Here is a 24086-nt window from a genome sequence, read left to right as displayed (position 1 = left end):
AGGTCATGATCTCAGGGTCCTGGGATCGAGCCCCACATCAGGCTCTCAGCTCAGCAGGGAGCCTGCTTCCTCCTCTCTCTCTGCCTGCCTCTCTGCCTACTTGTGATCTTTGTCTTTCAAAAAAATAGATAAAATATATATATAAAAAAAAAAGTGAATGTCAATTTTTGGTCACAGATTTCAGCTGAAAATTACCCCAGCATTGTGATAGCCAGTTGGGGAAATCCTGAATGGGCTGTTAACACAGGCTTGACGAGGGAGCCCAGAGACTGGCCAAGCTTCAGAAAGGTCCCATGGGAATGAAGGTGGAGAAGGAAGATGGGTCACCCATGGGCATTCAGGAGGACTCTTGCTGAATTGTCCCAGAGGGATTGGAGGTTGAAAGTCAGAGTCAAGGGCAGCACAAGTGATTTATTTCAGTCTCTCATCTTCCTTATGTCATGACGTTAAATGACACGTACAACTTAGTCATTCGACATGTTTAAGGGTGAGTAGGGGGCTTCAGGTGGCACGGTCATTGGCCACTACTCCTGCTGTTTTACAGGATTCTGGGGGTTAAGAGAGATTTCGTAAATTGCTGAGAGCCGAGGAGGGGGAGCCACGATTTGAAAGCAGGCCAGCTACGCTCCAACCTGTGCTCTTGTGACAGTAGGATATGTTAGCACATCTCCTGATTGAAACCCAGACTTGTGCTCATGGTATAAATCGTATCTGTTGGATGGTGGATTATTCTTTTAGACCACAGGTGGGTGCATCATGGCCCCCCATTCAGATCTGGCCTGTTGCCTTTTTTGTAAATAAAGTTTTATTGGAACATAGCTACACCCACTGGCTTGCTGTCTGGCTGTTCTCTGCTACAGTGGCCGTGATGAGTAGTCACGACAGAGACTCGATGTGTGGTCAAAGCTTAAAAGATTTGCTCTCTGGCCCTTCATAGAAAAAGTCTTCCAACCCCTGTTTTTGGCTATAAACTTGGCGAAGACAGAAACCATGTGTTTTCCTCTCTTGGACCGCCCCCCCCCCCCACAGCACCACGCCCAGACACAGAAGTCAGTTCAGGACACTCATTAGCAAATTGAAATCAAGGTTTGTTGAATAAATGTAGAGCTCATACAGTGGCTGGGTAGTCTCTGCTCCCATCTCAATAAATATTATACACCAAGGAAGTGGCGACACAAGGCTTTAAGCCCACATTGTCTCACTTCTGCTCCTGTAACCACAGTGTCAAAGGACACGTACAACTTAGTTCATGTTTAATGCTGAGCAGGGTGCTTTGAGCTTTGTGGTGACTGGACACCGCTCACTGAAATTTTTCCTAGCGGCTGCCCAGAATAAGGCTAAGGACAGCTGTAAAGCTGTAAAGGGGATAGGAAGAGGCACAGGGAGGAGGAGGGGAAAGTTGGGGGACGTGTCCTATGGTCAGGTGTGTCTTCAGGTGTCCCAGGCTCCCCAGTGACGAGCGTCCCTTTGGAGGAGGCCCTCATGGGGAGTAGAGGCAGAGAGGCTGCAGCCTCCGGACCCCTACAGGGGCAGGACTAAACTCTGCTGTGGTTCCGTCCACTCCTCCAACCACGGCTGCTCCTTCCTCAGTGCTCAGCCTAATCAAGGTTGGCCCCCAAGAGCAAGAAGTTCTGGAAAGAAGGCAAAAAGGACAGACAAGAAAGCTCATTTTCTGCATGCCGGAGGTTAGGAGCTTCCTGAAAAGAACCCTTCAGTGGGAGAGGCAAGTTCTCACTTGACCCGAAAACCAGATCAGTGCAAAACCCAGGCCTTTTGTCAGGGGAGAACTTTAGAAACCACTGTCCCTCCTAGCTGCCTGACCCTGGGAATGTATTTGCATTTCCCAGTATCGTGATTTCTGGAAGGCACACATGAATGTCACTGTCCTCCAAAAACTTTTTTCTCCCAGGAGAACAATGCACTTCTGGGTTCTGCCTGAATTCAATCCCCACACATGATTAGTTTAAGAGGATGTTGTTCAGGATTACGTGAGAACAAACTATGAACTGTGAAGATGTTGGTACCTCTGGAGTTACAGAGTAAACTGTCATTGTCCCTGTCCCTGGTCCTGATGTGTTTCTTGCCCTAAAAGTTCTGGTTGATGTTGCTCCAGGATCATCCCTGGCTGCTGTGGCCGGAGGTGAAGGCTGGCCTGTGGCCCTGTGGAAACTCTCATTAACCCCAAAGTGGAGCATCTAATCTGACCCCTTCCTGCCATACGTGGCTAATGGGCCCGGCCCATTGCTGAAGTTCAGCTGACACATTGGGACTGAATTACAGGAAACTGAGCTCATGTGGAAGTCAGGATTCTGCACAGTCACTGTACTTGCCCTCTATACTCCAAAATTCGAAACAAAAATATTTTCTCCTATAAACACTAGGTTCAGGATGTGAGTAGGAGTCAAGGGCTCCCCCTAATTCTACCAGCCCCGAAAGCAGCCCTCCCAGGAGGTCTTAGAGCTCCCCCACTCAGACCCCACGTCTCACTGACCTCGTGGACTTGGAGCTCCAAACTGTTGAGGTGGGTGTCCCTCGGCAGAGGGAGAGGGAAGCCTTTCTCAAGCTTTGCTGGAAGATAAAGAACAGAAAGACACAGGCTGGATGGGGAAGGCTGGGGAGGCATGGACACACACGGCATTTGCCACTGGCCAGTGAGAGGGCAGGCTACTTCAAAATGTGGTCAGTTATTGGAATCAGGGATGGTTTTCTGTTTGGGGGGGCACGCAGATGTGAATGCCTGGTAAATGCCGCTTCTTCAGGAGGGGACAGATGTAAACAGCCTTTCCCAGCCAATGGGTGCTGGGATGGAGCATGCCAGGCTTCTGACCAGGGACTCATCCTTGAGGACCAGCGTCTCCTCCCCCTTTCTCTTTTCCAGGACAGCTGCCCTGCTCTTCTCTAATGGTGGTAAAAGGCAGATGGTGAGGTTGGGCAGAGAGGGTCCTGGCATGGGAGGAGGCTGGCTGGGTTCTCAGGCAGCCACTGTGCCAAGCCCTATTTCCATCGAGCACACATGGCCAGTCAGTGATCTAACCTGGACCAAAACCCAGGAGTGCTAACTCCAGGTGCAGCTTGGAATGCCCCTCCTCCCTTGGCCTAACTTCCTGTGCTTTGGGACTCAACTTGACCCTTGCCTCCTGGAAGTCACATTCAGTGCCCCCTCCCAGCTAGCTCCCGCAGCTTCCTGTGCTTCTGGTCACAGCATTTATCGCACTGGTTGTCACTGTCTGTTACACGTCTCCCTTCCCAACAGAGTGTAAACTCCATGAGGGCAGGCTCACGGATAGCCAGGACCCCAGCCAGAGCAGAAGAGGGGCTCAGCTTGTTGAATGACTGACTGATGGTGAATCCTACAGAAAGGGTAGCATTTAACATTTGCACGGGGCAGTCAGTAGCAGCTGTTCTTTTTTTTTTTTTTTTTAAGATTTTATTTATTAGAGAGAGAGAGAGACATCTAGATACACACACACACACACACACACACACACACAGAGCATGCATGCGCATTTGAACAGGGGAGGGGCAAAGGGAGAGGGAGAGAAAGAATCCCAAGCAGACTTGTGCCTAAGAGCAGAGCCCAGTGCGGGTCTCCATCCCAGGACCCCGAGACCATGACTTGAGCCGAAACCGAGAGTCAGACACTGAACCTATGGAGCCTCCCAGGTGCCCCAGGAGCAGTTTATTCTTACCATTGAGAGAGGGGTACATGGTGTGGAGCGCGTAGTAATTGAGGATGGCTTCCATCAGCTCCACCTGGAGTTGGGGGTGAGCAGAGCAGAGAGGGGAGCAAACAAGACATGAATGAGAACAGGAGTTCGAGGGAAGAACATCTTGCTGGCCCCCAGCCTCCAGAAACACCGACATGCCGTCCCACTTACAGAATGGGTTGACGACGACTGTCACTGTCACTGTCATACTACAGAGAGCTCCTTATTCGTCATCTCCTCAACTCTGATCTCTGGACTTCCTTCCCCACCGGTACCTACCAGCTCATTCTACAGCAAAACATGACCCAAACCACCGTGGGGAAATTTAGTGTTTCTTTTTCCTCTTTGTGTGGATATTTTAAAATTCTGTTGCCGAAGCATTAATGCATCTGATTAAAGACGGCTGTCCCAGATCCCGCCGTTAGAGTTCCATCACCCAGGTACCTCCTCCAAATTGCCTCTCATAAAATCTCAATTCTGAAGCTCACCAGCCCTGAGAGCTTTGGGTAAGGCACTGTGCTCCCATACCACTATTATTACAATAGTGAGCACATACTGAGAGCTTACTACGTGTGAAGAGTTTTGCCAAAGTGTCTTCCTAAACCCATTGCCCCGTTTCATGTTCTAGTTCCTATTTAATGTGGTTGAAGTAGCTATTGTGTATTCCCCATTTTACAGTCAAGGAAACTGAGGCTCAGAAAGGTTAAGCTATTTTCCCAAGGTCACACAGTAGCAAGTGGCACGGCTGGTGTAAGAGCCCAGCTCTATCTTCCTTCAGAGCTTGTGCTCTTCCTGTCCATGTCCTGTCTCCCTGTTAGCCCTCAGGCAGTGCCCTTCTTAGATGATTAACTTTCAGACATGGTGTCCACTTCCTGTAAGACTGCAGCGCCATCTTCTCGAGGGAAGGGGCCTTGGCACTTCTCCTGGAGTCCCCGAAAGTCCCCCTTGAAGAAGATACCTGAGAGGTGCTAGGAGAAAACCACTCACGTTGATGAAACGGACGTTGGAATGTTTCAGTTCCAATTTCAGCTTACTGCAAAGAGAAAGAGAAGCACGTGTCACCCCGAGCCGTGGCTGCTACTTCCTCGCAGTTCCCCTAGTGGGGAGTGCAGTGCTTATGGGCAGGGCCATTTCTGGGGGCCAATAGCCAGCCCTAGGGTTCCCCTGCAAGGTGGTTCCTGTGCATTTCAGTCTTTCAGCATGCACAGTGGTTTAAGAACAGGTGACATGGTTGCAAATTATGGTTGCCGAGCATCTTCAATACCTTAAATAAATTAGGATGGTGTGAATAGTAACTGGAAAAAATGGGATGCTAAAAGGAGCAGTCTGTACGTCCAATGACGTAAAAGTGTATTGAAAAAAAGATTGGGAGGAAATGTGAAACTATCAGTAGTGACAGTCTCTATGTGGCAGGGTTATGGGGGATTTTTAAAAAAATACTTTCGCAATTTCCATGCCAGGAGCATGCATTATTTGCATAATGTGGGAATAGACAGTAACAATGGGAGGGAGAGGCACCTGCATGATGCTGGCAAACAGCAGAGCGACTCAGGGATCCTCTGGTATTATTACTATGGAAGCCAAACCCCAATTCCCCCCACTGATTTTGGCTGCTGGCCCTTGTTCAGGGATTCTAACTGCCCCGGACCCATCTCTCTCTCTCTCTCTTTTTTTTTTTTTTTTAAGATTTTATTTATTTGGCTGACGGAGATCACAAGCAGGCAGAGAGAGAGGAGGAAGCAGGCTCAAGGACCCTGGGATCATGACCTGAGCTGAAGGTAGAGGCTTAACCCACTGAGCCTCCCAGGCACCCCCTGGACCCATCTTTTGCTTTCTGCTCTTGGGGCAGAGTAGTTTTGCTAAATTCCTTGATAAAACCCCTGTGTGAGGTCCTCCTACTTTGCTGTCTCTCCACAGTCCAAGGCCCTTGGCTGTCCTCTTGGACGCTGCAGACCCTCCAAGCCAGGCTGAGGCATAAACTCAAAATCTGGGACCTCTAAAAACGCCCACATGCTCACCATTAGCTTCTTTTTTTTTTTTTTAAAGATTTTATTTATTTATCAGAGAGAGAGGGGGAGGAGAGAGCAAGCACAGGCAGACAGAATGGCAGGCAGAGGCAGAGGGAGAAGCAGGCTCCCTGCTGAGCAAGGAGCCTGATGTGGGACTCGATCCCAGGACGCTGGGATCATGACCTGAGCCGAAGGCAGCTGCTTAACCAACTGAGCCACCCAGGCATCCCCATTAGCTTCTTTTTTAAAGACCTCTTAAGGAGAAGTTCTTTCTGATGGAGTCCGTGCACTCTCTCAGCCAACAGGTATCTAACCCTGAGGCCAGGAATTAGTTCCTCTGATGCGCCCAGTGGACCTGCTCCTCAGCTGGGGGGCAGCATGCAGAGTGGGTGAAACATGGGGCACAGGTGAGGGCCCCAGAGAAGGACACCACCAGGGCAAGCGCCAGTCCCTGCTGATGGTATAGTCCCTCCTGCTCACTGGCTTCCTGGTTGAGTGAGTCTGTGCCTACTGGGTATCCGGACAGTGCAATGGCAAGGAGTGGCTCGTGGGCACCTTTAATCCTCCATCCCAAATTCCCTCCCTTCTTCATGTAAAGTACTGACAGCTTTTCTTAATCTTATATATAAAGTCCTTGCAAAGCCCCACATCTTCCAACTTGATTATGGCTCCTGAGTAATCCCTTTGGAGACGTTCAGCTCCTCCACTGAGACCTAAGAGTGAATGGGGCCCTGAATGTCACCTGTGCTATGTGGCAACTTGTCCGTCTTCCAGGTTTCCCACTGAGGCATTGTCAACAGGCCTTTCTGAAGGGGGACCCAGAATAGAGGATGAGCCAGCCCCACTGGAGATCTCTGTCCCCAAGGGGTCAAAGCCAGCCCTATCAGTGAACAGACTAGATGCTCTGGTCATTGCTGGGTTATCCCCAGCCTACTGCATTTCCTCCCCTTGCCCTTGGCCTCTTACCTTCCTGTGGTCACTGAACCAACAATCCTGTCAGAGTTCGCACTGATGGTGGCAGAGATGTTGGTTGTCTAGAAAAGCAGAAGGGGAGACCCCAGACTCTCAGGTGATGTAGGAATCCTGTTGTCTCTCAGTCCAGGAGACAAATCTTCAGAAACAGAAACCACAGCCAGATGTGGGACATGTGGGCGAAAAGCAGCTACTTAAGGATTATATGCTGAGGCTGTAGGATGTTGGGCGGCTCCACGCTGACTTTAGGAAAGGTGAGCTGAGGTTTTAGAGGTCTTAACGGAAGCATCGAGAAGGGCAAATAAGTCCAAGCTAAAGACACAGAGCATTTGGATAGAGAGGCCGTCCACCAGTAAGTGTGGCTGAGCTTTGAAGCAGGCTACTAAGAGAAGTTCAGAGAGTCCCCACGCCCTAGGGAACTTTAAATACACCACTAACTGACAACTGGGTGTGAGAATGAAGCCTGGCCTGTCGAGGGGTGGGGTTGAACCAGATGATTGAATTTGGGTAATTTCTATTATTCTATATCTTAATTCATTTGTTCTTTTCTGTGTTCCACTGACGCCCCCACCCCCAGCAAGGACATCGGGGCTGTTGTTAGAACCTCATGCCAGTCTAAGTGAGGAATCCCCAGTCAGTCTTTACTGGCCTAGGTGGGGTTAGGGTCATAGCTTTTTCTCTGGTGTTTGGCTTTAGTACCACAGTTATTGATCGTCTACAGGTTTTCTATCTTACCAGGCTTCCCCTGTTTTGGTCCTTTGGCTAGAGAGAGAGGAGGTTATTGGAGCTCTTTCTTGTTCATGCCTGTTGGTATTTGTGGGTTGTCCCAAATTGGAATATGCAGGGCGTCATATTATTCCTTAGATCCGGAGGCCTCTTGCTGATCTACATTTTTCTCTCTGCCTTTCAGAGTTTTCTTATTTATTTTATATACAATGTATAAGATTTTGGGTTGCACTCAGCAGGAGTAGGGCGGACAGTGGACATCTACTCACTCTTCCCAGAGGAGGAAGTGTTTTGCCCATTTTTAAATTAAACTGTCTTTTTCGTGACTGAGTTGTTAAGAGTTCTTTATTTATTCTGTATACAAGTCCCTTCTCATACATACGATTCGCAAATATTTTCTCCCCTTCTATGGGTTATCTGTTCACTTTCCTGAATTATGTCCTTGGAAGCATGAAGTTTTTAACTTTGGTGACGTTCAATTTATCCATTTTTAATTTTTTTGTTCATGCTTTTGAGTTGTATCTAAGAAGGCTTTGCCTAACCCAAGGTCATGAGGATTTAGTACTGTGGGTTTTTTCTGAGAGTTTTGTGGTTTTAGCTTTCACATCTGGGTCTCGGGTCCACTTGGAGACAATGTTTGTGCATGCATAAGAAAGGGGTCTGGCTTTATTCTTCTGCATGTGAATATCCTGTTGCCCCAGCACCATTTTTTAAAAGCTTATTCCTCCCCATTGAATTGTGTTGGTCCCCTTGCTGAAAATCATTTGTCTAAAAATATGGTGATTTATTCATGTATTCTCAGTTCTAGTCTGTTGATCTGTATGTCTATCCTTGTACTAATATCACACTATCTTGATTACTATAGCCTTATAGTAAGTTTTGAAACAGGGAACAATGAATTCTACAACTCGTTTTTCTTCTTGAAAATTGTTTTGGCTCTTCTGGGTCCCTTGAATTTACATATACATTTTAGGACTCGCTCGTCCAAAACAAACCAAACAAACAAACAAAACAAAACAACAGCTGAAATTTTGATAGGGATTGTGTTGAATGTGTAAATCAGTTTGGAGAGTATTGCCGTCCTAAGAGTTCTTTACATCTTATACTTTCTTTTAAAACATGATTTAATGATTTTTTTTTATAACAGTTTCAAACGAGTGAAACTGAGCCCATTTTTATAGCAAATGTAGCAATGGCTAAGCTAAAATCATCCAACTTAGCTGGAGTGAATGACTTTTAAGGTTTCTTGCAACTCTGACAGTGTATGATTTGGTGAGGAGCCCCCTTGGGAAGCCTGCCTGTTGTGGCCGGGAATGCAAGGTTCCCTCCCGCTCCAGGCAGGCAGAAGCAGCCTCCAGCATCCTTCAGCCTCCTAGTCCTTCAGTGAAGGGAGGGGCTTACCCCACAGCAGATGTAACTCTTTGCTGCTCTGCCAGGAGATCAGACTTACCACCCTGAGCTGGAAGAGTAGCTTGCGGTCAGAGGAGGTAGGCAGGAGGACAAAGGCCTGGATGTCTATCACCGGCATGAAGGTCACATTCCCAGGGGTGAACGTGAGGAATGGAGCTGATTCAGGTGTTGTCTCAAGCTCTAGCTCCATATTGGGGTACATCCTGGACAGCTAGAGAAAGAGGGCAGAGGCTCAGGGAGAGGACCTGAGAACAGTCTCTGCACAGCTTCACTGATGTGCGACTAGAGTCTCCACATCTGGTCTAGGTCAAGTTCTCTGTGATGAAGGTTCAGAGGTCTTACCCGAGGAGCAATGGCCCGGAACGAGCTGGTGTGCAGGCGGATCGGAGAGTCCGGGGGAATCTGCAGTAGGAGAAGCGGGAGGCTCCTTGAGATGCAGGACATGGTAACGGTTAGAGATGCGGACTTTGAGGTCAGACAGCTTGGGTTCAAATACTACTCCCGCCATTTTTTAGCTGGCCGGTTGTTGGCAAGCTTTGTTGGGTTCTGCATCTATAAAATGAGGATGATAATCACAGCACGAACCATGCAGAATGGGCAAGGAGTGAGTGAGACCGTGCCTGGGTAAAGCACCGAGCGCAGTGCCTGGGATCTCAGTAAATTCTTAGTTACTGTCTGTTTTTGTTACTTATTATTTCTCAGGGGCTCCCTCAAGGGCCAGTGAGAGCGCATAACCTCCACAACCTAGATTGAAGCTACTTCCAGCTATGGCCGCCCCCTGGTGCTGTTCTCTACCCACCCCTCTGACTTGTGGATCTTCCGGCTTGGTGAGCCCTGCCTGCACCTGCGCACCGCTCACCTTCCCTGATCTCTCCTCTGTCAAGATTCCCTCTTGACCTGGGCTGCTCCTGTAGCACTTGGCTGTGGGCAGGCACGGCTCAGGTCTCCCTTCAGGGGCTTCCCAGCGAGAAGGACAGTTGGCTGACAGCCATTCATGCTGGGGCCACACAGCCCCCAGCCCCTGACTGAGCACAGCTGGGTGTTGCACTGGGGAGGTTTTTTTTTTTTTTTTTAAGATTTTATTTATTTATTTGACAGACAGAGATCACAAGTAGGCAGAGAGGCAGACAGAGAGAGAGAGGGAGAAGCAGGCTCCTGCTGAGCAGAGAGTCCGATGTGGGGCTTGATCCTAAGACCCTGGGATCATGACCTTAGCAGAAGGCAGAGGCTTTAACCCACTGAGCCACCCAGGCGCCCAGGCACTGGGGAGTTTTGTCAGATCACAGGCAGGATCAAGACAATGAGCCAAACTGAAAGTAACCAGCGCTCGTGCACTTCGTGTGATAGTGTATGCAAGAGGCTTAACAGGAAAGGGTACTGGCCCCCACTCTGGAACTGGGCCTGTGGGGGCAGATGCATCAGCAGAAGGGAGGAGGGGGTCACCTTATTGCCAGAGGAGCCCCAAAGAAAAGGATCCTGCTGTTTTATGGATCCAGGGGGAGGAGGGCCAGTAGAAAAGCACCGAGACCGAGTCAGATTGGAGAAAGCTGTCCTCCAGGCCCCAGCAAGGGGGTCTCAGCAGAAGAACCTGAAGCAGTCTCACCTGAGGGTCCCCCACTCCCTCCACCCGTAAGGAGACCTCAGAATGGGGTGTCTAGGCTTGGAATGCAGATAAGCCTAAGAGCACTGCCAGCCCCTGCCCGGGGAGGGGATGGGGAGGAGGCTTGAGTCCTTGCCCAGAACTCCCTCCAGAGACTGAGGAGCACTGGCCTGACACCATGTCTAGTGTGGGAGCACCCACCAGGTCAAGCCTTCCTAATTGTCTGCGGTCAGGCTCGAATGATCCCGCAGGGGATGTTAGCCTAGAGCCAGGCTCGCCCAATTTCTGGCTGCTCTGGCATTCCTCTGAGAAGCAGGCTCTGCTCTGTGCTCTCCCTCAGCTGAGCTGAGACTTCTCAGGGCAGCACTTCTGGCCAGGGTACCTGTCTTCCCCTCTCCATGGTTGCAGGACCAGTGTAGCTGGGGAGGCGGGGTGGGGCGCGCTCTCCCCTCATACTTCTCCTTCCTCTCCCCTTTATTGTTCGTGGGCGCTCCCCTAATCCATCTCTTCCACTCTTCCAAGTCTAGTGCTGCCTTGGCATCTACTGCTTGGAGGACCTGTTGTGTCACTTCCCAGTCTGTTGTATTTTTGTTGAAATATTCCCAACAATAGCTACTGTGTATCATGCTTCAGAAGCTAAGCTCTTAACAGACAATCTCTAACACGATCTCTGGGGACTAGACACTGTTGGGATCCACATGCATAGCCTGGATTTGAACCCATATTTGGCAGGCTTCAGATTATGCATTCTTTCCCTGGTTCCTGGAAACCCCCAAGCTTGGTCTTCAGTTCAGTCTGACGCTCTCTCCTGGGATCCCCCCCTCCTCCGCCACCCACCAGCCTTCTCCTTCCCCTACTCACGTGACGGTTTTGGATGGTGAAGTTCATGCGTCCAGCTTGGTGGTAAACCCAGCTGGCTGTGTTGAAGACATATTCAGAGACGGCAAAGTAGACCATGTGGTCATGTTTCTCTGGCAGCCTGATGGACGGAGCTTCGAAGAGGGCTGGGGAGCGCCAGTTTCGGCCAAAGAATTCACCCTGGAGACAGAAGGACCACATTGCCCACCCAAGGTTTCTACCAGGGAGGGTGCCAGGAAAAGGTGTCCAGGGGAAGCCCAGGGAAGCCTCCTGTGCCCTGCGTGGTCATCCGGGTAGTGGTTCCTCTCCAGAAGGTGGACCTGGGGTCCTGAAATGTTCCTTCTGGCCCCACAACATTTAGACCCTGACGGCTGCCTGAAATCCCCCTTCTACATTACAGCTTCCTATTGGGGAGGTACACGTTGTGTTCTCCTGGGCTTAGGATGTGGCCTGGTGGTGAGAAGTATGGATTCTAGAAGTTAACTGTCACTTACTAGCTCTGGGACTTTGGGCGGGTCCCTAGCTTGTGCCTCAAACTCTTTATCTGCAGAACGTGGGTGATGCTAATGGCTTCTATTTCATCGAGGTGGCATGACATATAAAGGAGCATTTGTACACATAGTCAGTTTCTGGCACATTAAGATAAGTGGTCATTAAATAAAATTGGAGGAAGATGGCACTGCTGGACCTGGCTCAGCCCCCAGAGAACTGTGGAAGAGACTGGAATAAAAAGGGGGCACACTAGTTTCCTACTGCTGCCGTGGGCACTGGCCAGGGATGGGAGCTTATGGGCAGATGGACTAGAGAAGGAGAGTATGAGCCAACTCTGGGAGGTAGCACTGATTTTCTGTCAGTGCTTAGCTCTATGGTCCTTTCTCCATGGCAACTTACCTTGAAGGGTGTGTCTAGGACTTGAGAATTCACTTGGGGAGCACCTACTAAACTGTAGTCAATGCCAGCAGTCTGGTCAATCATAAGGGTAACTGTGGAACAGGAAAGAGACAGTGTTATGAATAAGGTGGTCAAACACAGTTGTGTGAGTTTTGCACTGCACAATTACAAGCCTCTCCTTTCACATGGACTGTTGCCTTTGGAGAATGGAAATGGGTCTGGGGCTGATCCGTGGTACCTTCTGTCAGAAAGAGAGTGCTGTATTCATTCACTCATTCATTCAGTATTTATTGAACACCTGCTATATGCCAGGCACAATGCAAGGGGCTGATGAGACAGCTGAGTGAGAGAGTCAGAGTCTCTGTCCTTTGGCAGTCCAGGGTTGCGGGGAGGAATGGGAAAGACAATTAAATACTTGAGTAAATAAAGGTAAAATTGCAATTCTGTCAGGTAGCCTGAGTCCATAGGATGACATCAGTCATATAACAGAGGCTAAAATGGTGAGGGGGGTGGGTGGCAACCTGATTTGGACAGGGAGTCAGAGGAAGTGTTTCTTGGACTGTGATCTGAAGGAGGAGTGGGTGTTGACTGGGTGAAGGGGGTTGGAGGTGGGGGCAGGACCTTCCTGGCAGAGGGAATGACATGTGTAAAGATCTTGTAGCAGTAGGAGCATAGTAGAGACACTGAGAGTGTATTAGAGGAATTGGCAATATTGGAGGCATATAGGGACTGTGTAGCCAGTCACATTGCCAGACCATGCAAGGTCCTGTCACTCTTAGTGTCCTAAGAGTCAGAGGAATGTTCCATGGGTTCCAAGAACAGGGGGAGACCCGACCTCATGTGTGATTGTAAAAGGTCCCTGTGGCAGCCAGGGGGACAGGACTGGGGGGGATCCCCACCCCTACACAGGGATCTCAGAGCATCCCTGTTTTGTTAAAGTGGCCAGGACAGATCCAACACATGCCTCTTCCCTGTACTTGTCATCCTCTGCCCACCTCGTGCTCCCAGCATGCTTCCGAGTCACGACGCTCAGTTGCCTTACTCCCCTACCTCCAGAACAGACCCCCAAGAGAGATGGTGACCCCGTATCCAGCTTCGTAGGATGGAGAGGCACTCAATGGGGAAAGTTCTCCTGGGGCTCATGGGAGATGATGGTGATGGTGGGTCTGGGGGTAGCAGGTGTCACGGCATCTGATGGCACCCAAAGGAGAGAGGGGGCCTCCAAACCTGGTAGAGTCCGGAGATAGGGCTCCAGGTGGGAGGTGGTTGACTTCCTGACCATTTCGCAGATCTGCCGACAGCGGGGGAGAAAGTCAGATGAGTTCCCCTCTCCCACTCTCCTGGGCGCTGCCCCTCCCCCACCGCCCTCCAGGAGACCTGGCTTTTCTCCCTACCTTGTAGGCAGGTGTGTGAGGGGTGGAGGAGCGTATGGAAAGGGAGAAGAGACCTCTATTTCTGTCAACACACAGCACTTGGTCACTGTCCCATTGGACTGGCCACATACATGGGCCAGGCTTACGTGCCTGGACTTTTCTGGAACCCACATTAAAAGTGAGTAGTGCCCAAGTTGGCACTGCTCTGGGGTCTGCTATTGTCATGGTCCTCAGTTCAATGCCTTGGCAGCTAAGTGGCAAGAAGTATAGCACATAAACGCATTTAGAGAGCCGAGGGGCAAAGCAGGAGAGCTTCCAGGTGTAGGAGTAGCTCTTGGGTCTCCATCATCTCAATATTCAAGACCTCTCTTTCTGTCCAGGCTCCTGGATATCTGGGAATTAGAGATCCCAATGGGCACGGTGCCTGGTCTGCATGCAGTACTCACTATAGCCACCAGATGGCGCCAAAGAAAAGCCGAAAGAACAGTTTTCGGAGAATTCCAATTCCTCAGGAGTTTGGGCTTAGGAGATTCCAGAAGTCCCCCTCCTTCTGATTTCCTAACTTCTGCTATTTCTACACCATTTATATGGCTTTGCCTTTCCCACCTACTCACTTACTATCTACTTTACATCAAGTGGCCTTTTAAAAATTATGTTCATTTAGTAAAAATTATAGGAATTTTATATCACTTGTCAACGGAAGACTGGCATCCCTTGGCATAAACACAACAGAACTGGGGAAAAAAGAATACAAGGGGCTGGAAAAACGTTCCGGAAGCCAGGCTAGATCGGGTTGCCTCGTTGGAAAATGCCCATTTTTTTGTTAAAAGTGTTCAGGACACATTGGCCCCAAACTGAGAATTTCCCTTTAGTGTAAAAAAAAAGAAAAAGGACTGCAAAGGGGGAGAGTCGTTCATTCCATCATTCTGCATGGCACAGCACTGAAGCTCCACATCACTTAAAATCAATGCTTTGTGTGGGGGAAGCTTCCCCACCAGGGGTATCAATATTTTGTGCAAACACCAAGCCAGCCTGTGTCAGGTGGGCCTGACCTGGGCTCTCCTAGGACACAGGGTAAGGGAAGGGCCACCCGGGTGGCCAGTCCTTTGGGGGCCTGATTTCGTCTACCCCAAGTCTCCTGGTCAGAGGTCTTCTCTCTCTTCATAGCTCTCTGCACTCTCAGTCCTATAGGTGCCCAAGTTAGTGCCCCCATTCCCTGAAATTAACCACTCCTCGGGCTCAGCCTCTCTGGCACCTACCTTATCCCCCCTGGATACATGGTATCCAGCGTTTTCTGGACCATGTTTCCTATATTTGTAGGGCAGAGAGCTCAGCTTGCCTCTGGCCTCAGCCTGCTGCCCAGGGCTACTGGGGCATAAATGACAATGAAACTAACCTCGCGTGATTTACTCTGCCCTTCCTCTGCACGAGGCACTTGTCCGTGCCTGTGTGTATGACATCACATAGCCCTCCCAACAGCCCTGCAGGGTAGATGCTGTCATTACTCCTGTTCCACAGACAAGAATCCCAAGGTTCAGAGAGGGTAAGCCTCGTTAACCACGGCATCAGAGCAACAAAGGGGCCGAGCTGGGATTCAAACCCAAGGGTCTGACCGCAGAACCCATACACTCAGGAGCAAAGATTCCAGAAGGTGGAATGTGGTTGAGAAATGACTCTGCAATACTGTTGAGTGCTCTGAGCACAGCCTGTGTGCCAGGCATGCTAGGTGGTTGTCGAATCAAATCCTTACCAGCCTCCTTCAGGGTAGGGGTCTTTGTCCGCATTTTATAAATGAGTAGAATGAGGCTTTAGGGGGTCCGTGCCCAAAGATACACACCAGATAAATGGAAGAGGCACTCTTTGCCTCCACGGCTTTTTCCAGAGTTGAGAGGTACTGAAGCCAACCCCACTATTGTTCTCTATATGGGGCATTTTGGGGGGGGTGGGGGTGGTGAGTCTTATTTAAGAAATATTTTCCTCTCCTCAAAGTGAGAAAGATATCCTAGATTTTCTCCTAAAAAGTTTTGGATTTGTTTTGGCATTTAAATCCTTAGACCACCTGGACTTGATTTTTGTGTATACTGTGAAGGAGGGATGTAAGGTCACTTCTCCCTATCTCAGTAACAGCCTCTACAACTAGATGACCCGACACTCTGCCAGTTCCAAATACCAGGGTAGCATCTGTGGTCATACAAACTTGAGAAAGCCTTGAAGTTTGCCTTGGCACCACAAATGAAGAAAGTTTTGCTAAGCAAATTCAAATGACGGTGCACTTACGAGATAAGGCTGTTTACAAATACCAAATATGAACCTGCCGGTGATCCTTGTGTTAACCACAAATCTAATCATCCATCCTTTTTTTTTTTTTTTTTTTTTACCTTTTGTTCCAAGATATTTTTGAAATTGTTTTCAATTCTTTCGTGGAAGAGGTTCAGGATCCAGCTGGGGAAAAAGAGGAAAGAGGGTTAGGATCCATTTTATGATTAACTAGGACTCCCAAAGGGAGGGCGACCCACGGATCTGAACTTCCCCCATGTTATCCCAAGAAGGGACCCAGCTAGATGGGGAACTATTGTATACTGTTAGTGGGAATGTCAGTTGGTGCAACCAGCATGGAAAACTGTGTGGAGGGTCCTCAAGAAGTTAAAGATAAAACTACCGTATGATCCACCAGTTCTACTTCTGGATATTTATCTGAAGAAAACAAAATGCTAATTTGAAAAGATATTTGCACCCCCTTGTTCCTTTCAATCTTATTTATTATAGCCAAGATATGGAAACAACCTAAGTGTTCATCGATGGATAAAAGGATGAAGAAAATGTGGTGTATGTGCGTGTGCGCACGCCCGCGCACACACGCACACACAAAATGAAATAAGTCAGAGAAAGACAGATACCACACGATCTCACTTATACACGGAATCCAAAAAAACCCAACCACGGCCAAGCTCACAGATACAGAGAACACACTGGTGTCTTCAGGAGCAGAGGCCGAAATGGGTGAAGGAGGTCAAAAGGTACAAACTTCCATGTATAAATAAATTATAATAAAAAAATTTCCAGTTATCTATAACTAGGTCCTGGGTATGTGACACACAAACGGGGGACTAGAGTTCATAATACTGGGTTGCATATTTGAAAGCTGCTAAGAGTAGATCTTAAAAAGTTTCCATCACAATAAAAAAATTTTGTAACTATGCACGGTGACAGATGTTAACGAGACTTCTTGTGGTTGATCATTTCACAGTATCGACAAGGATCGCATCATTGTCTCGTATACCTGAAAGTACTATGTCATTTGTACCTCAATAAAAGAGAAAGAAGGGGGACATTCAGGCCTATTCTTTATACCCTAAAAAATCCACAGAACCACTTACCTGGCAGTTTAGCAAGTAGTCACTCACTCATTCATTCAACAAACCTTGACAGAGCTCCTCCTACCAGCTCAGCCCTGAGTTAGCTGTTGAGGGGACACTGGTGAATACGTTCATGGAGCATGTGATTTGAGTCTAACCCGCTTCAGGTAAAGTTGCCCCGAGAGACCCTTCCCCACCACAGATCGTGCTCGGTGAGAATCATGGCCCAGAACAGACATTGCACGCCGTGTTCTCAGCTGGAGTGAAGGTAAGAGATTGTGGGACATAAGTGAACTAAGTTAGTGGAATTATGTCTGATAAAATGTTTTTCTCCCACATATTTTCCCTTACCATTGCATACTTACTGATTGAGTGGTGTGTATTATAACTGTATGTATCAATTCATGCAGTAAAATTGGACACAAGTATTTTCTGGGGGTTCTGCAGAAAGCATCTTGACCTTTCCAGGATTCTGTCCCCTGAGCCAGCCCAGGACATAGACTGGCTGAACGTTGGACCCTCTGTGGGTCTGAATAATGCCAGGTGTAGAGAAGCAGGCTGGAGTCCCTGATAGCTGTGGGTGAGGGTGTTACTTCTAGAAAAGTCTGTCCTCTCCAACATCTCTGGCTACCCCTCCAACATGAGATGGAAGAAGAACAGATTGAAGCAGTAAGAAAATTTCCAAGGATCACAGGCTACCTAAAGTCATCCTGGCTCCATTCCTCCTCTTGTCACCCAAATTTGGTCCAATCTCGTAAATCTGCCACAGGTACTGCCGTGAACTCTAGGCAGTCGCTTAACCAACTGAGCCACCTAGGTGCCCCAGGAAGTGACCTTTCAAAAGAGCCAATCTGATTATATCCCTGCCTTTCTTAAAATCCTCCAGTGGCTTCCCACTGCCTTACTTCAGGATAGAGACTCGAGTTTGGCTACTGCTTATTCTCTTCTCTTCTTCTAATCAATCACCACCCCTTCAGGTACACTGATGCCTGCTTGCTTCCTGGGAAGCTCAGGCTTTTCATGCCTCAGGATCTTTGCACATGCTTCTTCCTCCACCACAGAAGTTCTCCTCTCCTCTTTGGCTAAAATTCAAGGCTCGTACTCGCTTTGGCAGCACATATAATAAAATTCAAGGCTCATTTTAGATATCCTTTCCTTGAAGAAACTGCCTCTGCCAGATGTTAGCTAAGTCCTCTACATTCATAGCATCTGGACTCTCTCCTTTTAAACACATTATCACAATATTCAATGTATGCTAAAATATTTTATGTCTCCTTCCCCCTACTAGACTATACATTGCACCAGGGTGGAGACCCTGTCTCTTTTGCATCATCTTATATTCCTAACATTTAGCTCAGGATCTGACGAATAATAGGGCATCGATAAATATTTGTTAACTGAATGACTGAGGAAATCTAGCGGCTCCCCATTTTGGTCAAAACCTGGGTGCTCATGGTTCTGTGTCCCTATCAATAGCACCCAACTATGCAGCTGTCACCCCCCCTAACAAATGAACAAAAATGTTTTTCTGACCCCCGCTGTGCCCACCCCAACTGTGTGTGTGTGTGCATGTAAACCACACAGGATTTCACAGCTTTGCTCCTGAGAAATGGGGTATTAAGCCCACCCAGTTCAAACAACACAGTGGTTTCAAGCTATTCAGTCTCCACTCAAAGTTTCCTTTTCCAAATGGCAGCCTTGAGTTCAAAGGCTTTAGTATTTGTGCAGAAAACATCTGTCCGTTGAATGAATGTCCAGCGAAGTCTCTGGGTTCTCTAAAATATAAGTGCCCCTAAAACTGAGAGGGATAGAGGACCCCACTTTTCTGCTGACATTTGTCCCCCCCAAGATGGTCACCCAGCCAATACATGTCCAGCTAAGAGGCAATTGGCCATTCGTTCTGTTTGCCATCTACCGCCCCCTCCCCCCCGCCAGTCGCCAGTGCCCTCTGTCTCCTCTCTGTGTCCTGGGGGGCTGACATGTGTAGATTCCTCTCTCAACCCCTTTTGCTGTCTGGCTAATGGGGGGCACAGGCATCAAGCAGAGGGAGGAGCTGGGGCCCTTATGCCCACATGTGCCCCTGCTGTGCACTACACACCTGCCCCATGCCCCTTCTCCAAGATTCTGGCTCTTTCTGGGCTCTGGTGACACTCTTCTGTCCCCTCTCACCTTCCGCCCTAGGGGCAGGAATAGCTCCCTACTGTCCCTCCAGGCTGTTTAACATCCCTTGCTGAACACACCCCTTAACCCTGCCCACACTCCTGGGAGGATTCTTGTCATCAGGTCCTTGTCAGTGAGGCCTTTTGAGCAGCCTCTGGGTCCTGCCAGGATCTGAGGGAGGCAGTGCCAACCCAGACCGAGTGGGAAGGCAGTCACTCTGGGGACTGGCCTCATTCCTTCGCTACGCACTGAGTATCTCCTCCCAGCAAGTCACTTCAGAATGCTGGATTGCCATTCAAGGCTACTTGCTCAGGTGTCAGCAGACTGTCTCTCTCCATCTTTCTTTCCTCCCTCCTTCCTTCCCTCTTTCTCTCCCTCTCTTTCCTTCAGACTTTATTTATTTAGAGAGAGTGTGAGTAGTGGGAAGGGGCCGAGGGAGAGAGAGAGAGCCTCTCCCACAGACTCTGCGCTGAGCCTGACATGGGGCTCCCTCTGGGGCTCAGTCCCACAGCCCTGAGATCATGACCTGAGGGGAATAGAAGAGCCTGATGCTCAGCAGACTGAGCCACCCAGGTGCCCCAGCAGACTTTTTCTTAAAGGGCCAGACAGTCAATATTTTGGGCACCGCAGGCCACATGGTCTCTGTTGCAGCTACTCCGCTGTTGTAACCATAAAGCAGCCACAGACCTGATGTGAGCAGATGAGCGTGGCTGTGCACTGATGACTTTATGTACGAAAACATGGTGCAGACTGGATCGGCCTGCAGGCTCTTAGTTTGCCAGCCTCTGATCCTGATGCGCCTGAAATTGTTCTCTATGCCCCATCAGGAGCGTCCCTGGGTGGACTGGATGCCAAGGCGTCTCGGACAACCGCCAGCAAGGGCGTGGACTCACTTACCTTAGTTGTCCGGAAATGTCAACACTCATGTGGCCGATGGAGTTGCGGCAGCGGGCCACGGAGGCAGTGGGCCGTCCGGACGGGTCCTTGCCCAAGTTCAGAGAAACTGAGATGGAAATGTCATCCACACTCACATCGAAAGTCCCATCTAGGGTGCTGGTCGGGAGTTACAGGAAGCAAACGGTGTATGATCAGTCACCTCCAGGAAGAGGAGGCAAAAGACCAGTCCCCAGGTCCTTCCTACCTAGCTGTGTACCCTAACTGAGCCTTTACTTTGCAACCAGCATTTATTAAGCACCTGCTGTGTGCCGGAAAGGCAAACTGCTAAGTGCATTCCATCTGTTATTTTACTTAATCCACAGCTTTATCAGTGAGGTAGGCTATTATTATTATTATAATTATTATTTAAGGATTTTATTTATTTATTTGACAGACAGAGATCACAAGTAGGCAGAGGCAAGGTAGAATGAGAGGGGGAAGCAGGCTCCCTGCTGAGCAGAGAGCCCGTTGTGGGGCTCGATCCTAGGACCTCAGGATAATGACCTGAGTCAAAGGCAGAGGCTTACCCCACTGAGCCACCCAGGTGCCCCAGAAGTGGGATATTACTAATCCAAATTTTACAGATGGGGTTGGAGGCTTGGAGAGGGTCAGATTTGTTTCTTTGTAGACTGGTTGTCTGAGACACATTCTGACCCGAGTACTACTCACACGAAAGCCTTTTTCACCTTCCAGTTCCCACTGATAAACACGTAGTTATTGGACAGGGTAGCTCTGACCCCCTGTCTTGGGCGTAGCCTCAGATCCGAGTTCCTGAGCTCAAAGTGATGGATCTTCAGTCTGGGGAAGGAAGGCAGAATATCAAACCCAGGAAAGCCAGGCGCATACCAGTCCTCTGTGTGAGGCTCTCCGGCTCTGGAGCTGTTAGTGACTTCCTGTTGTTGCTAATTTCTGGGCTGCTTCACTCTTCCCTCTTGGGCTTTTTGGTTGTTCTAACACCTTTCTAGAAAATTCCCTGTATTAGAGTCCCTCCACTGAAGTTCCTCGTGTGGATTCTGCTTTTTTGGGCAGGTCTGTGATGGGGATAGTCCTCCTGCATGGTACACTCCTTTATGCCACCCCCTCCCTGTGGCCATTTGAGTTTGTGGCTCTTGTTGCAGCAACACTCATGAATTCACTCAACAAACATTCACTGAGATCCTGCCCTTGAAGAGCTCACAGTTGGTGGCAGATCTAGACATGTTAACAAACCATAATGGCCTATTGTGAAAACCAGATGCGAGAGGTGCTCTAGGGCTGTGGGAAAGGCCCTTGACCTCTAAGTGGCGTGGCCTCAGTATTGTGTGTGTGTGTGTGTGTGTACATGCAAATTTAAAGTACTTCCTTTTTGCTCACTGCCTTCAGGAAATTGTCCTGGGAGACTTGGGGAGGATTCCAAGAGGCAGCTTTTTCTATCAGGGATGAATAAATGATCCCCAAGAACCTATTATGGACACTTAGGGGCCTGGGGAAGAAAAGTCCATGCAATCAAGGAACGGCTTAAAGAAAGAGTAAAGTGTGAAGACTCTAAGATTGACTGTCTAACAGCTACAGGGAGGTCAAGGTCAGTTAAGCCTTATGGGGAGGGAGATGAGGAACGGGGGCTGGTTCACCTGGACCCAGAGGCCACCTGTTTTATTCCTCACTAGGGTTAGTTGTGGATGCCATCTTCAAGAAGTAGTATGCAAATAAAATGCACACATTTTCCAGAACAACTTAAAGTCCTTCATTACAGACCCATTACAGCTCTAAAGGCTTCAGAGGATACCGTATCTCAAGGAGGTCTCTCACCTAGGCAATCAGGAGAGTAGCCAGAGGTCTCTGGCAAAGAAAAAAATCTAGGGCTAGTTTCTGCAGGACTGACCTCAGGGTCTGTGAATATTTTTCAAGGCTCTCCCTCCCATCCTGATGATTCAAGAAACATACAGCACCTTCCAGAAGTGTCACAAGAGCTGGTCATGATCATTTTGCCTTTAATTCAAGTGATGATTCTGTGTTTATCCCCTTCTCCCAAAAATCTAGGCCCCCATTTTACCTCCTCACCTACCCCTATGGTGGAGAATGGAGACCTCACCTGTAAAAGTCATAGGCCACGCTTTTGATCCAGCCGACTTTGAAGCTTCCGGAGAAATCAGGCAACTTGATCGTAGACAGCTCCTTCTTCAGGATGGCTACTCCGAATCGGCGGGCTGAGGGGAAGTAGTGGGAGTCAGCTCCTTCCATGGGAGGCAGCCAAGCCCCACGGTCGAGTGGCCGGGCTCTGAAATCACACGGGCTGGGACGGAATGTAGGACTTGCCATTTCTTCTCCCTGTGCTCCCAGGCAAGTCTCTTAAATTCCTTGAGCCTCACTTCTCCCCATCTGTAGAATGGTCATAGTGATGATGCCCACCGGAGTGTGAGAATTAAATTAGATTGTGAACTCAAAGTGCCAGGTAAATGTTATTTATCTCCTCAACAAGATCGTGGAAACAATGATGTGATACAGTGGGGCTTTTGAGGACTTACTGATGCGTGGTCAAACCTTCAGGTTTTTCAGTTGCCCCGGGGCCATAGGTTCACAATGCAGATTCCCAGGCCTAGCTTCAGTTGCCCCAGAGACAGATATTTGGAATCTGTATTTTAACATAGGTTCCAGAAATTCCGGTTGATCCGGAATTGATCCCCGCCTCGGGAAAATGCAGGTGTAGTCTCATCCTTCACCTGTGATACTCAAGACCTGGAAACTGAAGCCCAGAGAGAGACCTATCCAAGGTTTCTGAGCCAGGTAGGGGAAGAGCCCCAGCTTGTGGACCCTTGTCGAGAGTACCCTTGTCCATGCCACTCTGGTGGGCAACAGTGGGCACCAGAAAAATGGCTGACCCTCCCCCACCCTTACCATATTCCAGGCCTTTCCTGGTGATTCTGGCCACGAACCCAGGATTAGATGTCCCTTCTTCGAATCCAGAGACCTCTGCCAGCAACAGTAGCGCCACTACCACAAAGAACGATCTGGCCATCATCCTGTCCTCAGCAAGGACCCAGGCGGGGGTTGGTCAGAGTCTCTCTGTAGGAGCCTCCCTTCTCGAAGGTGACAGCAGGGCTGGAGTGCTTATAAGGCCAGCAGCCAGATGAGGAACTGAGCCTGTTGGGAGAGAGGGCGGGGAATGTTCAAGGCTTTGTGGCAGCCCAATTTTCAGCAAGTCGAGATGGGGAGAAGTTTGCTTGTGAAATTGTTTGAGGTTTATTTCTGGCCAAAGTAGGGCCACCGCCTCCAGCCTCTTCCTCTTCCAAGCTCTGTTGCCCAGTGCTGCCTGAGGACCCTCCCTGCAACACCTCTGTCTAGCGGCACACCTCCAGTCATTCCCCATTCATTATCTACGGATTGAAACGTAAACATCCAGCGTGGCAGCGGAGGCTCACAGCCTGGCTCTGATTTCTCCAACTGGACCTTCCACCAGCTTCCTGCCGAGCCTGCACTCTGGCTCCCCCGGGGCCCTGCGGTCCCCACTGATAACCACGGGAGACCATCGCCAGCCAGGCTACACATACAACAAATGGATTCTGCAGTTCTAGGCTCCCGACGGCTTCGCATTTTTTTTTCCTCTTGCTTACATTGTTTTAAATCAACTTTATTAAGGTATAATGTATATGCAATAAATGCAGACATTTTAAGTGTCTGATCCCACCTCTTACCCCTGAAAACCATGGACCTGCTTTCTGAGACTGTCCATTCATTTTGCCTGTTCCAGAGCTTTGTGCAAATGGAACCGAGCAGTCTGCATCCCAACTGTGCTGACTGCCTTCTTTCGTGCAGCGTTACATCTTTGAGAGGAATCCCGGGTGTTTCATTTGTCAGTACTTCACTCCTGTTTATTGTAGAACAGTGCACACAGCCACCGGACCAATCCTTCTTTTATTGTATCGTATCTTTAATTTTCTTCACATAGGAAATACATCCACATGGCTCAGCAGTCAATCCGTATAACAAGACAGACAGCGAGGGGTCTGGCTCTCAACCCTTTTCTGCATCCCATCGGCTCCTATCGCCTTTGCAACAAAACAACATGAAACGCCACTGGGGTAAGACATTGAAGGTGACTTGACACCTTA

At 49.1% G+C, this 24086-nt stretch overlaps 1 protein-coding gene across 1 annotated transcript; it reads right to left on the bottom strand.

Moving 5' to 3' along the window:
* Positions 1-391: 391 nt before the first annotated feature.
* Positions 392-23122, bottom strand: LOC101690223 (lipopolysaccharide-binding protein). Its single transcript, XM_004746445.3, has 15 exons — positions 22873-23122; positions 22070-22184; positions 20668-20796; positions 19960-20115; positions 15925-15988; positions 13401-13464; positions 12174-12265; positions 11286-11462; positions 9167-9226; positions 8865-9035; positions 6683-6750; positions 4695-4740; positions 3690-3753; positions 2492-2568; positions 392-1631 (listed from the first exon to the last, which is right to left on the bottom strand). The coding sequence occupies exons 1-15, from the start codon at positions 22994-22996 to the stop codon at positions 1599-1601; spliced, it is 1440 nt and encodes a 479-aa protein (XP_004746502.1). The 5' UTR covers positions 22997-23122; the 3' UTR covers positions 392-1598.
* Positions 23123-24086: the final 964 nt, after the last annotated feature.

Source organism: Mustela putorius, unplaced genomic scaffold, assembly GCF_011764305.1.
Source record: "Mustela putorius furo isolate JIRA1106 unplaced genomic scaffold, ASM1176430v1.1 tig00000743_pilon_pilon_pilon, whole genome shotgun sequence".
Lineage (NCBI taxonomy): Eukaryota > Metazoa > Chordata > Mammalia > Carnivora > Mustelidae > Mustela > Mustela putorius.
Note: the sequence above shows the minus strand (reverse complement) of the source record. Positions and strands in the feature narration are given on the sequence as shown.

Bases quoted from the DNA above. Each gene is read 5' to 3' on its own strand.
- LOC101690223 (XM_004746445.3), bottom strand. From the start codon at position 22,996: ATGATGGCCAGATCGTTCTTTGTGGTAGTGGCGCTACTGTTGCTGGCA. The intron at 12,266-13,400 runs GTTTGGAGGCCC...CCTGTTCCACAG, and splicing joins CTATCTCCGGACTCTACCAG to TTACCCTTATGATTGACCAG. The intron at 11,463-12,173 runs GTAAGTTGCCAT...TTCTGTCTCCAG, and splicing joins TCCTAGACACACCCTTCAAG to GGTGAATTCTTTGGCCGAAA.